The sequence below is a fragment of the Fragaria vesca genome, linkage group LG6 (assembly GCF_000184155.1).
Source record: "Fragaria vesca subsp. vesca linkage group LG6, FraVesHawaii_1.0, whole genome shotgun sequence".
NCBI classification, from domain to species: domain Eukaryota; kingdom Viridiplantae; phylum Streptophyta; class Magnoliopsida; order Rosales; family Rosaceae; genus Fragaria; species Fragaria vesca.
In genome coordinates this window covers 4533958-4549032 of record NC_020496.1, presented here as the reverse complement: position 1 = coordinate 4549032, position 15075 = coordinate 4533958, and the positions used below count along the sequence as shown (strand labels likewise).

At 38.4% G+C, this 15075-nt stretch overlaps 3 protein-coding genes across 3 annotated transcripts; 1 reads left to right on the top strand and 2 right to left on the bottom strand.

Moving 5' to 3' along the window:
* Positions 1-1538: 1538 nt before the first annotated feature.
* Positions 1539-4059, bottom strand: LOC101304011 (putative rRNA methyltransferase YlbH-like). The gene is made up of 10 exons (XM_004302325.1): positions 3894-4059; positions 3714-3808; positions 3547-3633; positions 3251-3355; positions 3026-3130; positions 2772-2910; positions 2541-2653; positions 2404-2460; positions 1872-2147; positions 1539-1752 (listed from the first exon to the last, which is right to left on the bottom strand). The coding sequence occupies exons 1-9, from the start codon at positions 4051-4053 to the stop codon at positions 2037-2039; spliced, it is 972 nt and encodes a 323-aa protein (XP_004302373.1). The 5' UTR covers positions 4054-4059; the 3' UTR covers positions 1539-1752; positions 1872-2036.
* Positions 4060-5060: 1001 nt separating this feature from the next.
* LOC101303718 lies at positions 5061-8125 on the top strand. Its single transcript, XM_004302324.1, has 9 exons — positions 5061-5369; positions 5466-5549; positions 5644-5895; positions 5989-6124; positions 6236-6398; positions 7021-7149; positions 7283-7486; positions 7574-7696; positions 7796-8125. Exons 1-9 carry the CDS (start codon positions 5231-5233, stop codon positions 7886-7888), a joined length of 1323 nt encoding a protein of 440 aa, XP_004302372.1. The 5' UTR covers positions 5061-5230; the 3' UTR covers positions 7889-8125.
* A 4277-nt stretch (positions 8126-12402) lies between these two features.
* LOC101309469 lies at positions 12403-14250 on the bottom strand. Its single transcript, XM_004304913.1, has 2 exons — positions 14174-14250; positions 12403-13990 (listed from the first exon to the last, which is right to left on the bottom strand). The coding sequence occupies exon 2, from the start codon at positions 13786-13788 to the stop codon at positions 12403-12405; it is 1386 nt and encodes a 461-aa protein (XP_004304961.1). The 5' UTR covers positions 13789-13990; positions 14174-14250.
* Between the last annotated feature and the right edge of the window lie 825 nt (positions 14251-15075).

Below are 15075 nucleotides of genomic sequence, written 5' to 3'. Positions count from 1 at the left end.
CAGACAATAAAACCTGAAAAGAACTACTGGTGTTTCTAGTACAAACCTGAAACTGTTAAGGCACTTATGAATAACATACATCCACCCATTGTCACCGTCTATAAAAACTGATATGTAGTTAAACTTGCTAGTATTTGAAGAACTATGGACACCATGGCAATCCAACTGAAATAGACATCCAGTTCGTGGTCCGTAGTCAGTATTTCCTATCAGTATATTAAAGTTAGCTTTAAACTACTTTACTTTCAAACAATCTCCCTGCTACTTTAAAAGCTAAAGATAATTAATTACAACAATCCTAGATTTTTAACCCATGGCTCCCTTAAAAATAACTAAGGTTTAATGATACACGTGGGACACTCATATCAATTATAGAAGATATCAGTCCATAATCGGTCCCAAATCTTTCATGAAAAATAGGTAGTGGAAACTAGTCTGTCAATTGACCAGGGTCCATCTGATAACATTTACCCTAGGGGTCCCAACTTACACTAAGCTCAATTAGTAACTAAAAGTTATAAAGAGGGAAAGGAGAGAAAAGAATGACCCAAACATTAGGCTATAAGAGAACATGAGTGAACAGTTGAACGAAATGCATACAATTCATGATATGAAGAAACAATGTAAAATGCAATTCTAAATATATCATAATCCAATACCTAGAACCAAACATATAATCTTTGATCCCAAACCCAAAATAACTGAAATTATACAGCCAGAAAGTAAATGGAAGAAAACAACTCGGAATTGACTAGAATTATTATCTGCTTTGGTTGTCCCAGATTCTTCTACTTGGGTCTGTATATATGAGGACATGCAAGCAGAAAATGTTAATACTTCTGTGATGTGCAACATGTGTGTGTGTGTGAGTCGCAGAATCAAATTTACTTGTACATAAAATTATATTCACAATGAATAACAATACACAAATCCGTGGTTTACCAATAAAGGCCTGTAACAAGGTCAAAGCTAATTTCTCTCCAAAATAAGCTTATTCTACCTAAGGTTATGTCGTGGTTTAATGCAAAGCTGAATCTAATTTCCTAATAGTCTTTCCCTACTCCCTGTGCAACTTCTTTATGGTTGCAGAACAGCATACTTCTTCCTACAAAACTTAATATATACTGATTGAAGTGGCCCAACATCCTCCATTTGATCAAAATACATATCTCTTTCTCTTTATGAAAATTATTCTTTTGGATGCTGTCACCTCTATTAGGTGAACATACATTGTGCTTTTAAGGGGTCCAGTATTAATTCTGTGCTACAACAACCAACAGATTTTCAGTCAAAAGTGTTTGTATCAACTAAGTTATCACTTATCAGGAGCATAATTGAGCGGTTAGTGGGTTCAATCAGTTTGATGCTAATGCCTCCACTCCAACCTTAAATGAAGCAAAACTATTCACCAACACGAATCAATACCATTACAACATGATCAAAGCAACAGTATCAAAACAAAATAGGTTTATTGGCTTTCAATGATAAGTTGGTGATAATTCACGAATTTAGTGACCCTATTATTCAGAATCAGAGATCATTACTAAATTTATTTTTTAGAAGATAAATGCATTGGAATTCCATCAGTGCAAATTTAACTCTCAACCAATGTATTAATATATCTACACAAAATCAGTTTCAGATACCTTACATTTTTGACAAAACTCAGCTTTAACATAAAAAAGTTTGACTTCTCTTCTAACAATTGTTGATCAGCTACAGAACTCTATTAGCGAAGCCTCTGTAGGTTACCTGCAATATATAAGTCCACAAATCAGGGAGATGTAATGATATGCATATAATTATGCATGCTTATGAGAACTTGTGACACTCAATTGAAAGTATGCAATGCCCAGGAAACATCAATTTACCGTGCAGTGGAGCTGCTACAAGCCTTCAACCAGACTTAAAGTTGCTGGGAATAAAATATTTCATTCTCTCAACACAGGATTAGAGAATGTGCCATTGCCCCTCTGCAAAACTATCTTAGCTCCAGATTTCAGTTTCCCTTCTATTTGAAGACTTGTGTCCAACTTCTACAATTCTACTGCTACTCCCCGTGGTGACTTTTCTAATTTCTTCTTCTTCTGGGCCCACTTAGGTCCATAAATAACCAAGTGTGTCCTGCCAAACCGCCGATCGGTTATCTGCAGTGTCATGGTAGATTATTAGCAATTAAATTCCCAGAAACACATAGCTTCCATACTACTCCAACATATAACACAAGAGTACCCTGGCACAATAAAGCCAACACCTCTTTGAATAGCATCTGGATCAACTCCATTAAGGAGAACAAGCAAATTAAAAATATAGTAGAAGCATAGTAGAATATAATTAATGCATATGTATAAACCAATTCTGATATTATTTATTCATAGACAAACTGCTGATAGTTTGCAGTACCTTCACAAGACATCCACATGAATCAAGCATGTCGGTCCTCGTTGCATACTCAACCACCTAGATCATGAAATTGTGGAGATTAAGGGACAGGAAGCAAAAACATAAGCACACACAAGAGATAAATAACCATGACTTACTATAAAGGTATTTTCCCCAACTAACGCCGAGTTTGATATTTGATCCATCAGTACTGCATAGTCAACTTGTGTATACGGAGGGGTTACACTAATGTAATCGAATGGTTCTTTACCTACAGGCAATTGAATTGCATTTTGTAATGAATGGAGTCAATAAGGAAACAGAATGTGGTTACCAAACTGCTATATAATGACATTTGGTTGTGAGAAAGAGAGACTAGCAGCACATACCTGCAAGTTTCTCAGCACGTTCTATGAATTTTTCAACACGCACAGCATGTATAACTGAAACATCGAGGAACCCTGTCCATTCCAAGTTTGGACGTAGAACCTCTGAGACGACCCATGGATCCATCTCAACAAAATGTACCTAAAAATCATACATATGTAAGTTTCCTAACCAAACCACACAAGAGATGTGACATGGTAGTACAATTATAAGAGTTAGTAGTAGCAAGAGATGGGATGTAGTCTGTCAACCATACCTCAGAACATCCTCGACTAATAGCTTCTATTCCAACAGATCCAGTACCACTGTACAGGTCTAACCAACGGCCAGGCCTTAACGATGCAGGACAGCCACCTGCAGCCTAAGAAGATTCAAAGCACAAACATCAACTTGCAAGCACAGACACATTGTAACATGTCATAATCTACAAGTTCCACCAACAATGTAGACAACCCTCTTCACATAGAGATACAAGAATTACCTGCAGGATGTCAAAGGCTGCACCTTTCACAACCTCCATCATCGGCCGTACATCCATTCCCTTTGGAGAAAGCAACTTCATCCTCCGAGCCTTCCCTCCAAGCACCTACATGCCCCGCCGCATTTCAGATTCATGGCTCATACTATTACTATCATTGCATTCCGAATTGCGAAATACATAAATGTAAAACGCAACTCTCTACATGATCAACAAAATTCATCATGCCTAAATAGTAAACACACTGCATTCTTATCTCAGCAATAACAAAATCACTAAAAAAGCCACATAATTTGTACCTGAAGCAACTTATGCGTGGTTCTCTTGGCCTTAGGCTCAGCCTCTGAGGCCTCCTGTAGCTCAGTACTGCTCTTCTTCTTCTTTCCCTAATATTCCAATTCTCCGGTCAACAATAGTCAAACCAGAGAGAGAAACAGTCAATGGAGAGAGAGAAAGAGAGAGGAACCTTGCGAGTCGGCTCCGTCAAGGCGACGTCGGGGTCGAAGCCGTACTGCTCCATCAACTGCCGCTTGGCATCGTTCCAAGCTCGATCGCCGGACTCTGAAACCGTTAAATTACTTCAATTTCGGGAAGAAATGGACGAAATTTTGATACTTTGAGGAATGAGAGAGATGAGAATGCTTACTTGAGGAGAGGACGACGAAAGGTGAAGAAGGTCGGCGACTGGTGCATGGTGCGGTGGAGGAGAAATTGAAGCGAGGGAGAGAGGTTGAAGATGAGGCGGAGTTGTCTGGAGTTACGCTCAGTCTGAACGGAGATAGAATTGTTGACGATGAAAGCGCCATTGCTACTTGCCCGAGCTCTACTTTCACCTCTCTTTTTACTTTTTAGTATCTGTAACAATGGGTCGGGTCAGACCCATTCACATCCAAGCCCAAGTAAGCTTTTGTTTTTTGATGAAGAAATCACGTTCTGTCACATCGTAGTCAATCACCATTAGATGTAAATTGTTTAACACCAGTAACAACTATTTGAAAGCGCTAAGAGACGTTATTGATAGATCAAGATATTGAAAATCTTAGAATCACCCTCGACTTTGATTATGGTGAAACCATGTTGAGAGAGCAAGAATGTCAGCTCTTAAGCGGCCATAGATAGTAGTTATTTCGAAACTTATTTACTATAATAAATCAAATACAATATTAAGAAACCTCTCGAGAACTATTTTTTTTTAAATAATTTTTTATTAATAACTCATACATTCTACATATGTTTATGAGGTTTGAATTTAACCAACCAAACCACGGCTCACCGACGTTACTCTACAGAACCTAAGATTGCTCTAGTATTTAAAAAAACCTACCGGTGTGTATCTTCCTTATTATAGTTACGGTCTTAATCACGGTTACCATATATTCCGTTCATGTCTTTCAACATTTGGTCATTTTGGTCATGGCTACTCTTTAATTTGAGAGAAAATGGGCGCATCTTATATTTGACAATTCTTAATCGTAATTCATAAACATACAGCTTAGCTTAACACTGGTGAGCTGGACGTAGATCAAGTCAATTATGGAAGACGCTACACATAACCCACCCATGTCGACGTAGGTAACCAAAAAAAATCAAAAACAATGACTCGACACGTACCCAATAGCACACAAACACGTGCCAAAGTAGATATATTGAAATCAGAGACCCACATTATAAACTCTCGAAGTAGATTTGGCGTCACAACCCACTCGCCACGTGTCACTCCCACACCCGTCCATCCGTTTCGTGGGAAAAAGCGCGTCCACCAAAACGTCGTTTATTTACTGCGTCGTAATTTGACTTTTCGAAAAAACAAACAGACGAGAATTGCTACACTATAGAGATTTGCTTCGAAGCCGATCGTCGTCGTAAAATCCAATCTGAATAATATTAATTTCTCTCATCACTGCAAAAAGCGCTTCAGTCTTTTTCATTGAGACTGTGGAAATCCGATCGGGAAAAGTTCGGGTCGGATTTTCCGGTGAGAAAATGGGAGCATGTGTGTCGAGGCCGAAGGGCTGGGCGATGGGATTGTCAAAGAAGAAGAAGAACGGCGGCCACCGGCAAAAACGGATCATCCGGCGGCGTGTTTCCTCCTCCAACAAATCCACCAACCCTCAACACCAAGGTGAGAGTTTCACTCCGATGAATCCGGCTTTTTCCACATTTTTTCCGATTCGGATGGTTTGATTTGATTGAATTCAGTAGCGGTTTTGGTAAATAGGGAGTATGGATAGCGCGTGGTTTGATTGTACTTCAGTGATGGATTCGGAGCGAGGAGATGAAGAGTTCTACAGTGTGTATGATGGTAATGTGTTATTGTTTTCCTGAATTTGGTATCATTATTATTAGTCTTTTATTGGGTTGGGAATTTGAAGTGGGGATTGGTTTTGGTTTCGCAGATGTGGTGTCTTTAAACGGTTCGGAGAGCGCGTTACAGAGGACTAGGGAGGGTGGTGGGGATGAGAGTGACAGAATGCAAGGGTTGGCGGTTGTTCAGAATAACTGCCTGCCTTGTATTCCTTCGAGTAGTCCTCCAGCGGTGGAGAACAAGTTGAGTTTTCGGAAGAGGTTGGGGCCGTCTAGGCTTTCGTTTAAGTGGAGGGAAGGGCATGCTGCTGCTGCTGCTGCTGCTCCAGCTGATCCCACATTAGGTGAGTGTTGTTGTACTTTGCCAGCTTACTGTGAACTTAATCAACTTATTATGCATTTTTGTAGCTGATTTTGATTTTTTGTATGTTTATTAGTTTCGCCCAGGGCGGTTGTTAGAAGACCGATAGCAGGTTCGACGATTCCATACTGCCCAATGGGGAAGAGAATGGCAGATTGTTGGTCACCTCTTGAGCCAAACACATTCAAAGTCCGGGGAAAGAATTATCTTAGGTGAGAATGAGAGGAAGAACTTAGTGTTTCAGTAGTGTGTAATTGTTTATCTTCCGTATTTGAATAATCTGTTTGAGTCATTGTTGGATTAACTCTTCGTTTTCCTAATAGGGACAAAAAGAAAGAGTTAGCTCCCAATTGCGCTGCGTATTATCCTTTCGGGGTTGATATTTTCTTGTCTCAGAGGAAGATTGATCATATCGCTCGCTTTGTGGAACTTCCTGTTGTGAATGTAGATGGAGATGTCCCTTCTATTCTTGTTGTAAATGTTCAGGTGCCTACCCCTTGATCCTTTTTTTCCCAAGTTTCTACCTTTTACATTATTTCTCAGTTTCAGTTTCTTTCATTTTTGTCTGGAAGTTGAGAGATGCTGCAAACTATGACAATTATTGTTTGCTCTGGTAATCGAATTATATCATCAGACCATAATCTCTGTGTAGCATTCGAAATATATGAATAATGTTCATATCCAAGCTTTCTGTCTCTTAGATTTGTTTCCCTATTTCAATTGTTTGCTTATCGTTTTGTCTGGAAAGCTGAAAAATGCTGCCGACTATGATGAATACTATTTGGTTTGATAAGATTGATCATATCGCTTCTTTAATTGCCTGATCATAGTCTTTTGTACACTATATATGATCATAGTGTTCATAGTCTCATGTACACCCTTCTTTTCCCAAGCTTTCTACCTCTTATATATGTTCTCCTATTTTGATTGTTTTTTTTCTTTTTCTGGAAGTTGAAAAATGCTGAACTATGACGAGTATTGTTTGTTTTGTACATTTAGTTGAGCATGCTTAGAGAGTTGATATCCTCATAACTTTACTGTTCTCTATGAAATAGTTTTTGTTCTAATAGTTTTACTGACATTCTGTGCTCATATTTGTGTACTGCAGATACCTCTGTATCCTATCTCTATGTTTCAAAGCGAACATGATGGAGAAGGAATGAATTTGGTCATGTATTTTAAGCTTTCTGAAAGTTACTCAAAAGACCTTCCATCTCATTTCCGCGATAGTTTAACTGTAAGATCCTTGAATTATAAAAGTATATAGTCTTTCATGTAATACTGGACCTTGTAACTAAGTTATTTTGATGATGATTTAATACATTCAGTTGATTAACTATATATGGTTTCCTTGTTTCACTCCTTGACAGAAATTCATCAACGATGAAGTGGAGAGAGTTAGAGGATTCCCTGTTGATACAATTGCACCCTTCAGGGAAAGATTGAAAATATTGGGCCGAATAGTAAATATGGATGAACTCAGCAAATTGAATTTAAACACAGCTGAGAGGAAGCTAATGAATGCATGCAACGAAAAACCTGTCCTTTCACGCCCTCAACATGAATTTTACTTGGTCAGTTTTCTGTTAAAGATATTTCCGCATACCATTCAGTGAATATAGTCTTACTAAATTCTCTTATTCCCCTCATCACTCTTTCAGGGAGAAAACTACTTTGAGATTGATTTAGATTTGCACAGATTCAGCTACGTATCCAGAAAGGGTATTGAATCATTTCATGAGAGAATGAAGCTATCAATACTGGATTTTGGTCTGACAATTCAGGTAAATAATATATATCTTCGTGATTCTGAGCTTGGTCGGTTTACTTCCTACTTAAGATCCACTCCCTAATCTTTGCTGTACATTGTAATGTTTAAATAGGGAAACAAGGCAGAAGAATTGCCCGAGCATATTTTATGCTGCGTACGGTTGGATGAACTTGATTACAATAATCGTTACCATCTAGGAACTTGAGTAAAAAAACTCCTCTACAATCCCTACAAATGCTTCAACATGCAGGAACAAGGCAGAAGTATTGCCCGAGTATGTTATGCTGCGTAAGGTGGATGAACACAAAAATCTTTACCGTATGGGAACTTGAGTCAAGAACACCATGTAATCCCAAGAAATGTTTGAATACTAGAGGTTTTCAGATCAGATAGGAACCTACAAATAAGTTAATTCCACGATACCATAAGGTTGTAGATCACACTTCACCTTTGAAGTTTGCAGTCGGACCTTTTGAGCATCTCTAATTTACTTGTATATATCTTCTTACAATGTACAGTTTTGCCTAGAAGAGAAATAAAGATGAGCAAATTATTTTATTGGCATTTAATACTCTTGACTGCTTCTGCTTTCTCTTTCAAGGTTGCAAACCGCCGGATTGAGTTAGCTCTCCATCTTAAAGTTCATGCATATTGCATGGGTTAAACTTCCCAGAATGCTGACAGATGTTTTCATTGCAGTCGGCAGGTAGCAACAGTATGCTTGCTTAGTTATAAAACTGACTCGTATACTAGTAAGATTGAGAAAAAAGAAAGAGATGTGCTGAAATTTTCATAATGTATTTATAACAAGAACTTTATTTAGACCTCAAACAATGGCACAAGAGGTTAGGAAAAGAACACCTTGAAGCTTTTTGTTCACGATGGGAAGGTGAAGAGGAATTTATTAGGGAATGTGAATCAGCTGACCTCCCTTGAAATTCTTCGTTACAATTTGCGTGGTTCATGTCATCACTTTGGTGGACGGAAATTGTGACTAGAGTGGACTTTTTTCGGAGTGTTTTGCACTGATTTTCGTCCCAAATTCGACCAGAAGAGCCTTGCCTTCTAAATGAAGTAGATGATCTCTGCAGCGCTGTCATTACTCAATTCTATCCTAGCTTCTCATTCTCTCCCAGGACCATATATAATATGTAAAAGGCCTTCTCCTTCTAGATAACATATACAAGCAACTGTTTCTTGTTTTAAGGTTATTTTGCTGTTTAAGTTGGTGGGCGCAAAACTGTGCTGGAGAGAAAGGAGTTATTGTTAGTCAAATCCAGTAGTTAAGTGGTTAATGAATGTTCTGGATACGATTCCTTACTAATATGTAGAAAGAAAGTTAATGAATAACCCTAAACAGGACGAAAACAAAACTAGAAATTAGTCCAAAATTCAAGAAGGGACACAAAGACTGAGAAATTTTTAAATGCTACGGGAGGACCATGTGACAGTGTGACGTGGTTCTATGTTCCAATCAAATTTAAACATGTGGATTACAACTAAAATATAAACAAATATTTTCTATTTTTTGTGAAATGACATTCATGGGTATTTAGCAAGTTCAAACTAGGGTCTAGGGTATAGGGTTTAAAGTTTAGGGTTAGGGTTTAGGGTATAGGGTTTAGGGATTAGGGATTAGGGTATAGGGTTTAGGGTTTGGGGTTTAGGGCTTAGGGTTTAGTATTAAAAAAACAACAGAAAACCTAAAATGGTCTTTGACAAAATAGCTGAAATAATTTTTCGGGAAGAAAATCTACATGTCTAAATTTGATTAGAAAGTAGGACCACGTCAGACTGCCACGTGGTCCTCCCGTAGCACTGAAAAATTTCTCCACAAAGACTTGGCAAGTCACTGTGCCAAACGTTGATTCAGGAAGTTGCAATTCATACCAGACACAAGGGATTCATTGCTGTTAAAAAATTGCAATACTCACAACTCTCCTTTTGCATAAATGAACAGATCCATCTTCCGATTAATTCATTTGGACTAGACAAAGTATATACAACCTGCAAATGTGCTGAAAGATAATCATAAAGAAGCTGATTCAATCAGGCTGATAGAAGTCTGGAGTGAACCAGACAGGTTGAGTATTTAATCGGGTACAGGAATGATCTTCCGGGAAAGCATACTGATCAATTGTCTTGTTTGTCAACGAAAAGACTCCAAAATCACGTCTGCTTGACGACACGGTTGCCGAAGAACAAGGATTATCGAAAGCAAAATAGATGCAGTTTCTAGTTAGGACTGCTTTATTGTTGCACAAGGCAGGCATGAATTTGCAGGCGGCCCTGCCCATAAACAAAATTTGATCCCCAAAGTCATCAACCTCTACCCATCGAGCACCTTTATTAAACTCCAGCTTGAACACTCGAAATCCATCACTCTTAAATGTGGGCGAAAACTTAAGATGATGGTGATTTGTAATCGACTTGAAGAGCTTGGGAGAACCTATTTCTGCTTCTTAACAAGAAGATAAGTGTGCATTGTTTACTAACCTCCAATCTCGGCTTTACTTAGAAGAGTTGTTTTGGAAGCAGAGGTTAAAGGTGATGTGGTTACAAGATTTGGGTACTTGTTACTTTGTGTTTAGCTGCTATCCGAACTGACTATTGTCCCTTTTTTTCATAGGGTGAGTCTGATGTCGGTCTCGTTCTACCTTACCTAATGTCTCGATTGTCCCCTTTTTTCATAGGGTGAACTATTATCCCATTTTCCGTGTTCTATCTCGATTCTGATTCAGAGGAAAAGCTTTCTTTCTACTTTGATGTATTTGGTTTGGGCTTTAGCAGTTGCTAGGCTTTTTTGGGCTTGTCCCTTAATGAAGTTTTTCATTATCAAAAAAAAAAAACCTAATGTCTCGTTCTACTTCTACCTTATTAATAGAAACATACCTTTTCATTCCAAAAAAAATAAAAAAATCGATGGCATGACATTACAAAGCCCAAAAAATGAGGCCCAAAAAGAGGCTTCATCAAACGCTTTTCATCCTGCGTCTCTTCATTTTCTCTCTCTTTATTTTTCACTTTCTCTGCTTCCTCACGAAAGGGTTTTAGAGTGAGAGAAGAGGCGACAGAAAAGGGCTTACGACAGAGATACGAGTCATACGACTTCAGAGACCTGGAAGCTATGGACCCAAATCAGGTAACTGAGAAACCACATTTGTTCATCTATATCAGGTTTCGGTTCACTTAACGCAAACTAGATCTATATATTTCTAAGATAATTGGGAGCTATTTATGCATTCTTTTTCGTAATATATTTTGCGGTAGGCTAGTATTGGGTTTTATGCACATTTTGTCTCTTATTGTTGTATTATGATCCTCGTCTGTGGAAGATTATACATCTATCGGATTGTCCTTGACCTTTGTTCTTAGTTATGTTATTGAAGGACGTATCTGTTACTTGAAAATTTGTGACCGGGCCTACCCAAAGAACCCTACCCAAAGAAATTATAGTAGATTGTGTGTAATTGTGAAAAAGGAATTGTGCGTGATGATGACAAGAATTACAGTAGATGTGTAATTGTGAAAAAGGAATTGTGTGTGATGATGATAAGAATTACAGTAGATTATGTGTGAAGGTGATAAGAAATTTCATTTAACTTCTTATACATCTGCAGAATAACTCTCCAAGAGAATCGGTGTAAATGGTGTTGCTCAGTATCGATCCACACCTCCACGATTCTTCGGCTGCATCGCAACACCATTTACCGACATGCTATTCCCGCAATCCCGCCTATTACACCACTTGAACCACCATTCACATTGTTAACACTACAGGCTGAGACATTGTTCTCACTACTAGCTGCAGGTCCATTAACACTAATACCAGCGGCGACATTGTTTCCAATACCAATAGCTGAACCAGCAATCAAATTCCCGGCTGAAATAGTGTTCTCGTTGCTAGCTGCAGGGCCATTGATACTGCTACCAACAACCACACTATTTCCAGCTACCACCCCTTGGATGCTGCTAGCACCCCTGTTTGCACTCAGTGCCCCCACATTGTTTCTCTGTTTGCACGCATGACAGTTTTGTTGCCAAGAACGTCAATTGGCAATTGGGTACCAGATCTGGAGACTGAGAGCAAGTTTTATCTGGCAAACCATGGGCATGGGTCTTCAGTGGATTCTTCACAGCTGTTATATGTTACTTTATATATCAACTATTTGGGAGAGTTATGCATATGCATTAGATTATCAATATAATATTTAGGTTTGGGTGTGTTAAGGATAAGATGTAATTACCATCATATGGTCTCAGACTCTTATATAGCTGCATGTCTACTTTTCGGTATCAGAACCTTCACTTTCTATAAACAAGCGATTTCTCCCCTAATTTCCTTGTTCTTGTTGTTTTCTTCTGGATTTATATCCCTGGTTTGGGTGTTATCGTTAGTCGCATCTAGTGGTTAATGAATGTTCTGGATATGATTACTAATAGCAAGTCAGGTTGTGCAATACGTTGATAATGAAGTTTCAAACCATACCAGAAAAACGGTTCATTGCTTTGTTTTTTTTTTTTTTTTTTTTTTTTTTTTTTTGACACTAGGATTCACTGCTGTTACATAGTTGCAATACTGTGTTTATTAACTCTCCTTTTGCATTATGAAATATGAACATATCCATCTTCCGATTAATTCATTTGGACTACACAAGTATATACAATCTGCAAATGTGCTAAAAGAAAGAAAGATGTAATAACGCTGATTCAATCAGGCTAACAGAAGTCTGGAGTGAACCAGACAGGTTGAGCATTTAACCGGGTACAGGAATGATCTTCAGGGAAAGCGTACTGATCAATTGTCTTGTTTGTCAACGAAAAGACTCCAAAATCACGTCTGCTTGACGACACTGTTGCAAAACAACAAGGACTGTCAAAAGCAAAACAGATGCAATTTCTAGTTAGGACTGCCTTATTGTTGAATGAGGCAGGGATGAATTTGCAGCCCGCCCTGTCCATAAACAAAATCCGATCACCAAAGTCATCAACTTGTACCCATCGAGCACCTTTATTAAACTCCAGCTTGAACACTCGAAATCCATCACTCTTAAGTGGAATGGTATTATTATCATCTATGATCTCGTGCCAAGGAACTATTGGATCTACCTCACAAGCAAATCTGACACAACAAAGAATCAGAAACAACACCTTTGATACAGAATCTTTCACTAGGTGATTGCTTTCGATGTCAGTCACATGCCTAACTCCATCAGCTAAAAGATTGAAGCTCCGGTAAGAATGTGGCCTGGGGTGAAGGATAACTAACCTTTCAGTGTTATAGCTAGGATAGCTGCCATGGGCATCTTGTATGTCAAACACCATAATAAACATAGATGATCTCTCTGTCACGGCATATATTTTCCGATCAATTATTTCTATAGCCTCAAAATAGAGACCTCTTACCTCCTCCCCTGTAATGGGAGTCCATGATTTATCAGTTGGCCCTTGACCATTTGAACAAAGGCCAGCAACAAGACAATGAGGGCTTGTTGGTACTGAAGAGGCTACTACCTGATAAAAGAAGGTAGGCCGATGGTTCCTGCCACTGATCCATGGAATAGCAGATTGTGATGGTAACTTGACCCCTGATACTGGATTGAAGAAGTAGTTGACAGTGGTATAAGCGCTATAACGACGATGTATGAAGAATGACCAGAGATTCATAAAAGCCTCGGGATGCCAACCAGCATTATCAACCATAACCAACCACCCCTCGATTGACCCAACACAGTTGAGCCTATTCATATGAGTGGGATTCGGCTTGTAGGTTTTCTGGTCACTCAGACTTAGAAAGCAAGTATCTTTGAGGGAAAAGCGATGAACATGGAGCACAAGCCATGGCAGTTGAGGAGCAGGCCTAATGCATTTGCTGGCAATCGCCATATCAATAATCCCCCGCCACGAAACGCATACTGACCTACACCGCACATAATTTTGTATACAAAGCCGCTGTAGAACCAAATGCAGGATTTCTTCAGGGAGATTATTCGACCACCTACTCTCTACTCCACAATGTTTCATTAATTTGTCTCGCATCCTTCTAACAGAGGACATAGCTCCGATCACCTTCCGGCCTACATGACGTTTAGTCTGCAACAGCATTGTCCTTGAAATGCGGTAGTAGGTGAAGGTACTTTATAAACTCCAAGAGCAAATCAAACCCCCTTATACCTAGTCCTCCTAGGAATCGTCCTCGCCATATCTTCGAAAAATCTACCAACAACTCCTGTCCATTTTTCTCTTGTCGGCTTAACCATCCTAACTAATCTCAAATCAAATTATAAATTAACTTCTTCTGAAATTCCTGAATTCAACAAACAACAACAACAAAACAAAATGTCACTAATCTAGTAGAGGAAGGTTGATTATATATTTATATTCACACACATCTCACTTCAATCTACCAACAACATTTCAGATTCTATTGTTATGAGTTAATTTCACAGAAATGAACAAGTTGTAGATTGAAAATGGAAGAAAATCTGACCTTTTGGAGTCCGGCCAGTCCGAAATTGACCGGAAGAACGTGAATCGATGCCTCAACAGCAATAGTAGCAGGAAGATGGTGAAAATAATTTAGGGATTTTGACCATTCAAGAACAGAGTCAGACTGCTGCTGTTCTCAAGAGACTGATGTTCCGGGTTTTAAAGATGGATCCGGGTGGGTCAAATAAACTTGAGCGGCCCGGCAAGAAAAGAGAGTACTTTTTTTTTTTTTTTTTTTTTTTTAATCTTTAGATTTTTCTTTTTCTCGAGTTGAGGTTTATTATGGACAATAAGAGAACATAACTCAGCTATTTATACTACTTGATTTTGGGGTTTATGTATTAGTCCTTGGCCTAATTGGACTGGGATAACTTTATGGGAATTATCACGTATTGTGTGGTACACTGGTTGAGTTTATTCAACTTATTTTCCTATTTAAAAAAAGTTTCACTCTAATATATATTCTGGTCAAAATGTGAGAGCGGAGAGAGAAGAGACATTTTATTTTAATTTTGACCTTCTAATTAGAAGAAAGAAATTTTTTCGATTTTCTTTGTTGAGTTGAACTTTAATGTTGAACAATCAAATAGAACTTAATTAGCTACTTACTTGGTTCGAGGTTCAGGTAATAATCCTTGGTCTAATTGGAAAAGGACAACTTAGCAAACAAGACGCGGATTACAAACCATAACAGTTATTTTGTTTAGAAAATGACAAACCATTACCATAGACAGTTGTAAAACACAAAAAAAACCAACTTTTAACAGATTTAAACAAATAAGGACATAAGCTCAGGCCCATAGTACATAGTACCAAGAAATATCTACAAAACTGTCATTGCCTCAACCAAAAATATCTTTTCTCTTCCTCCGATCTGCAATATTCCAAATCTCTCTCTCTCTC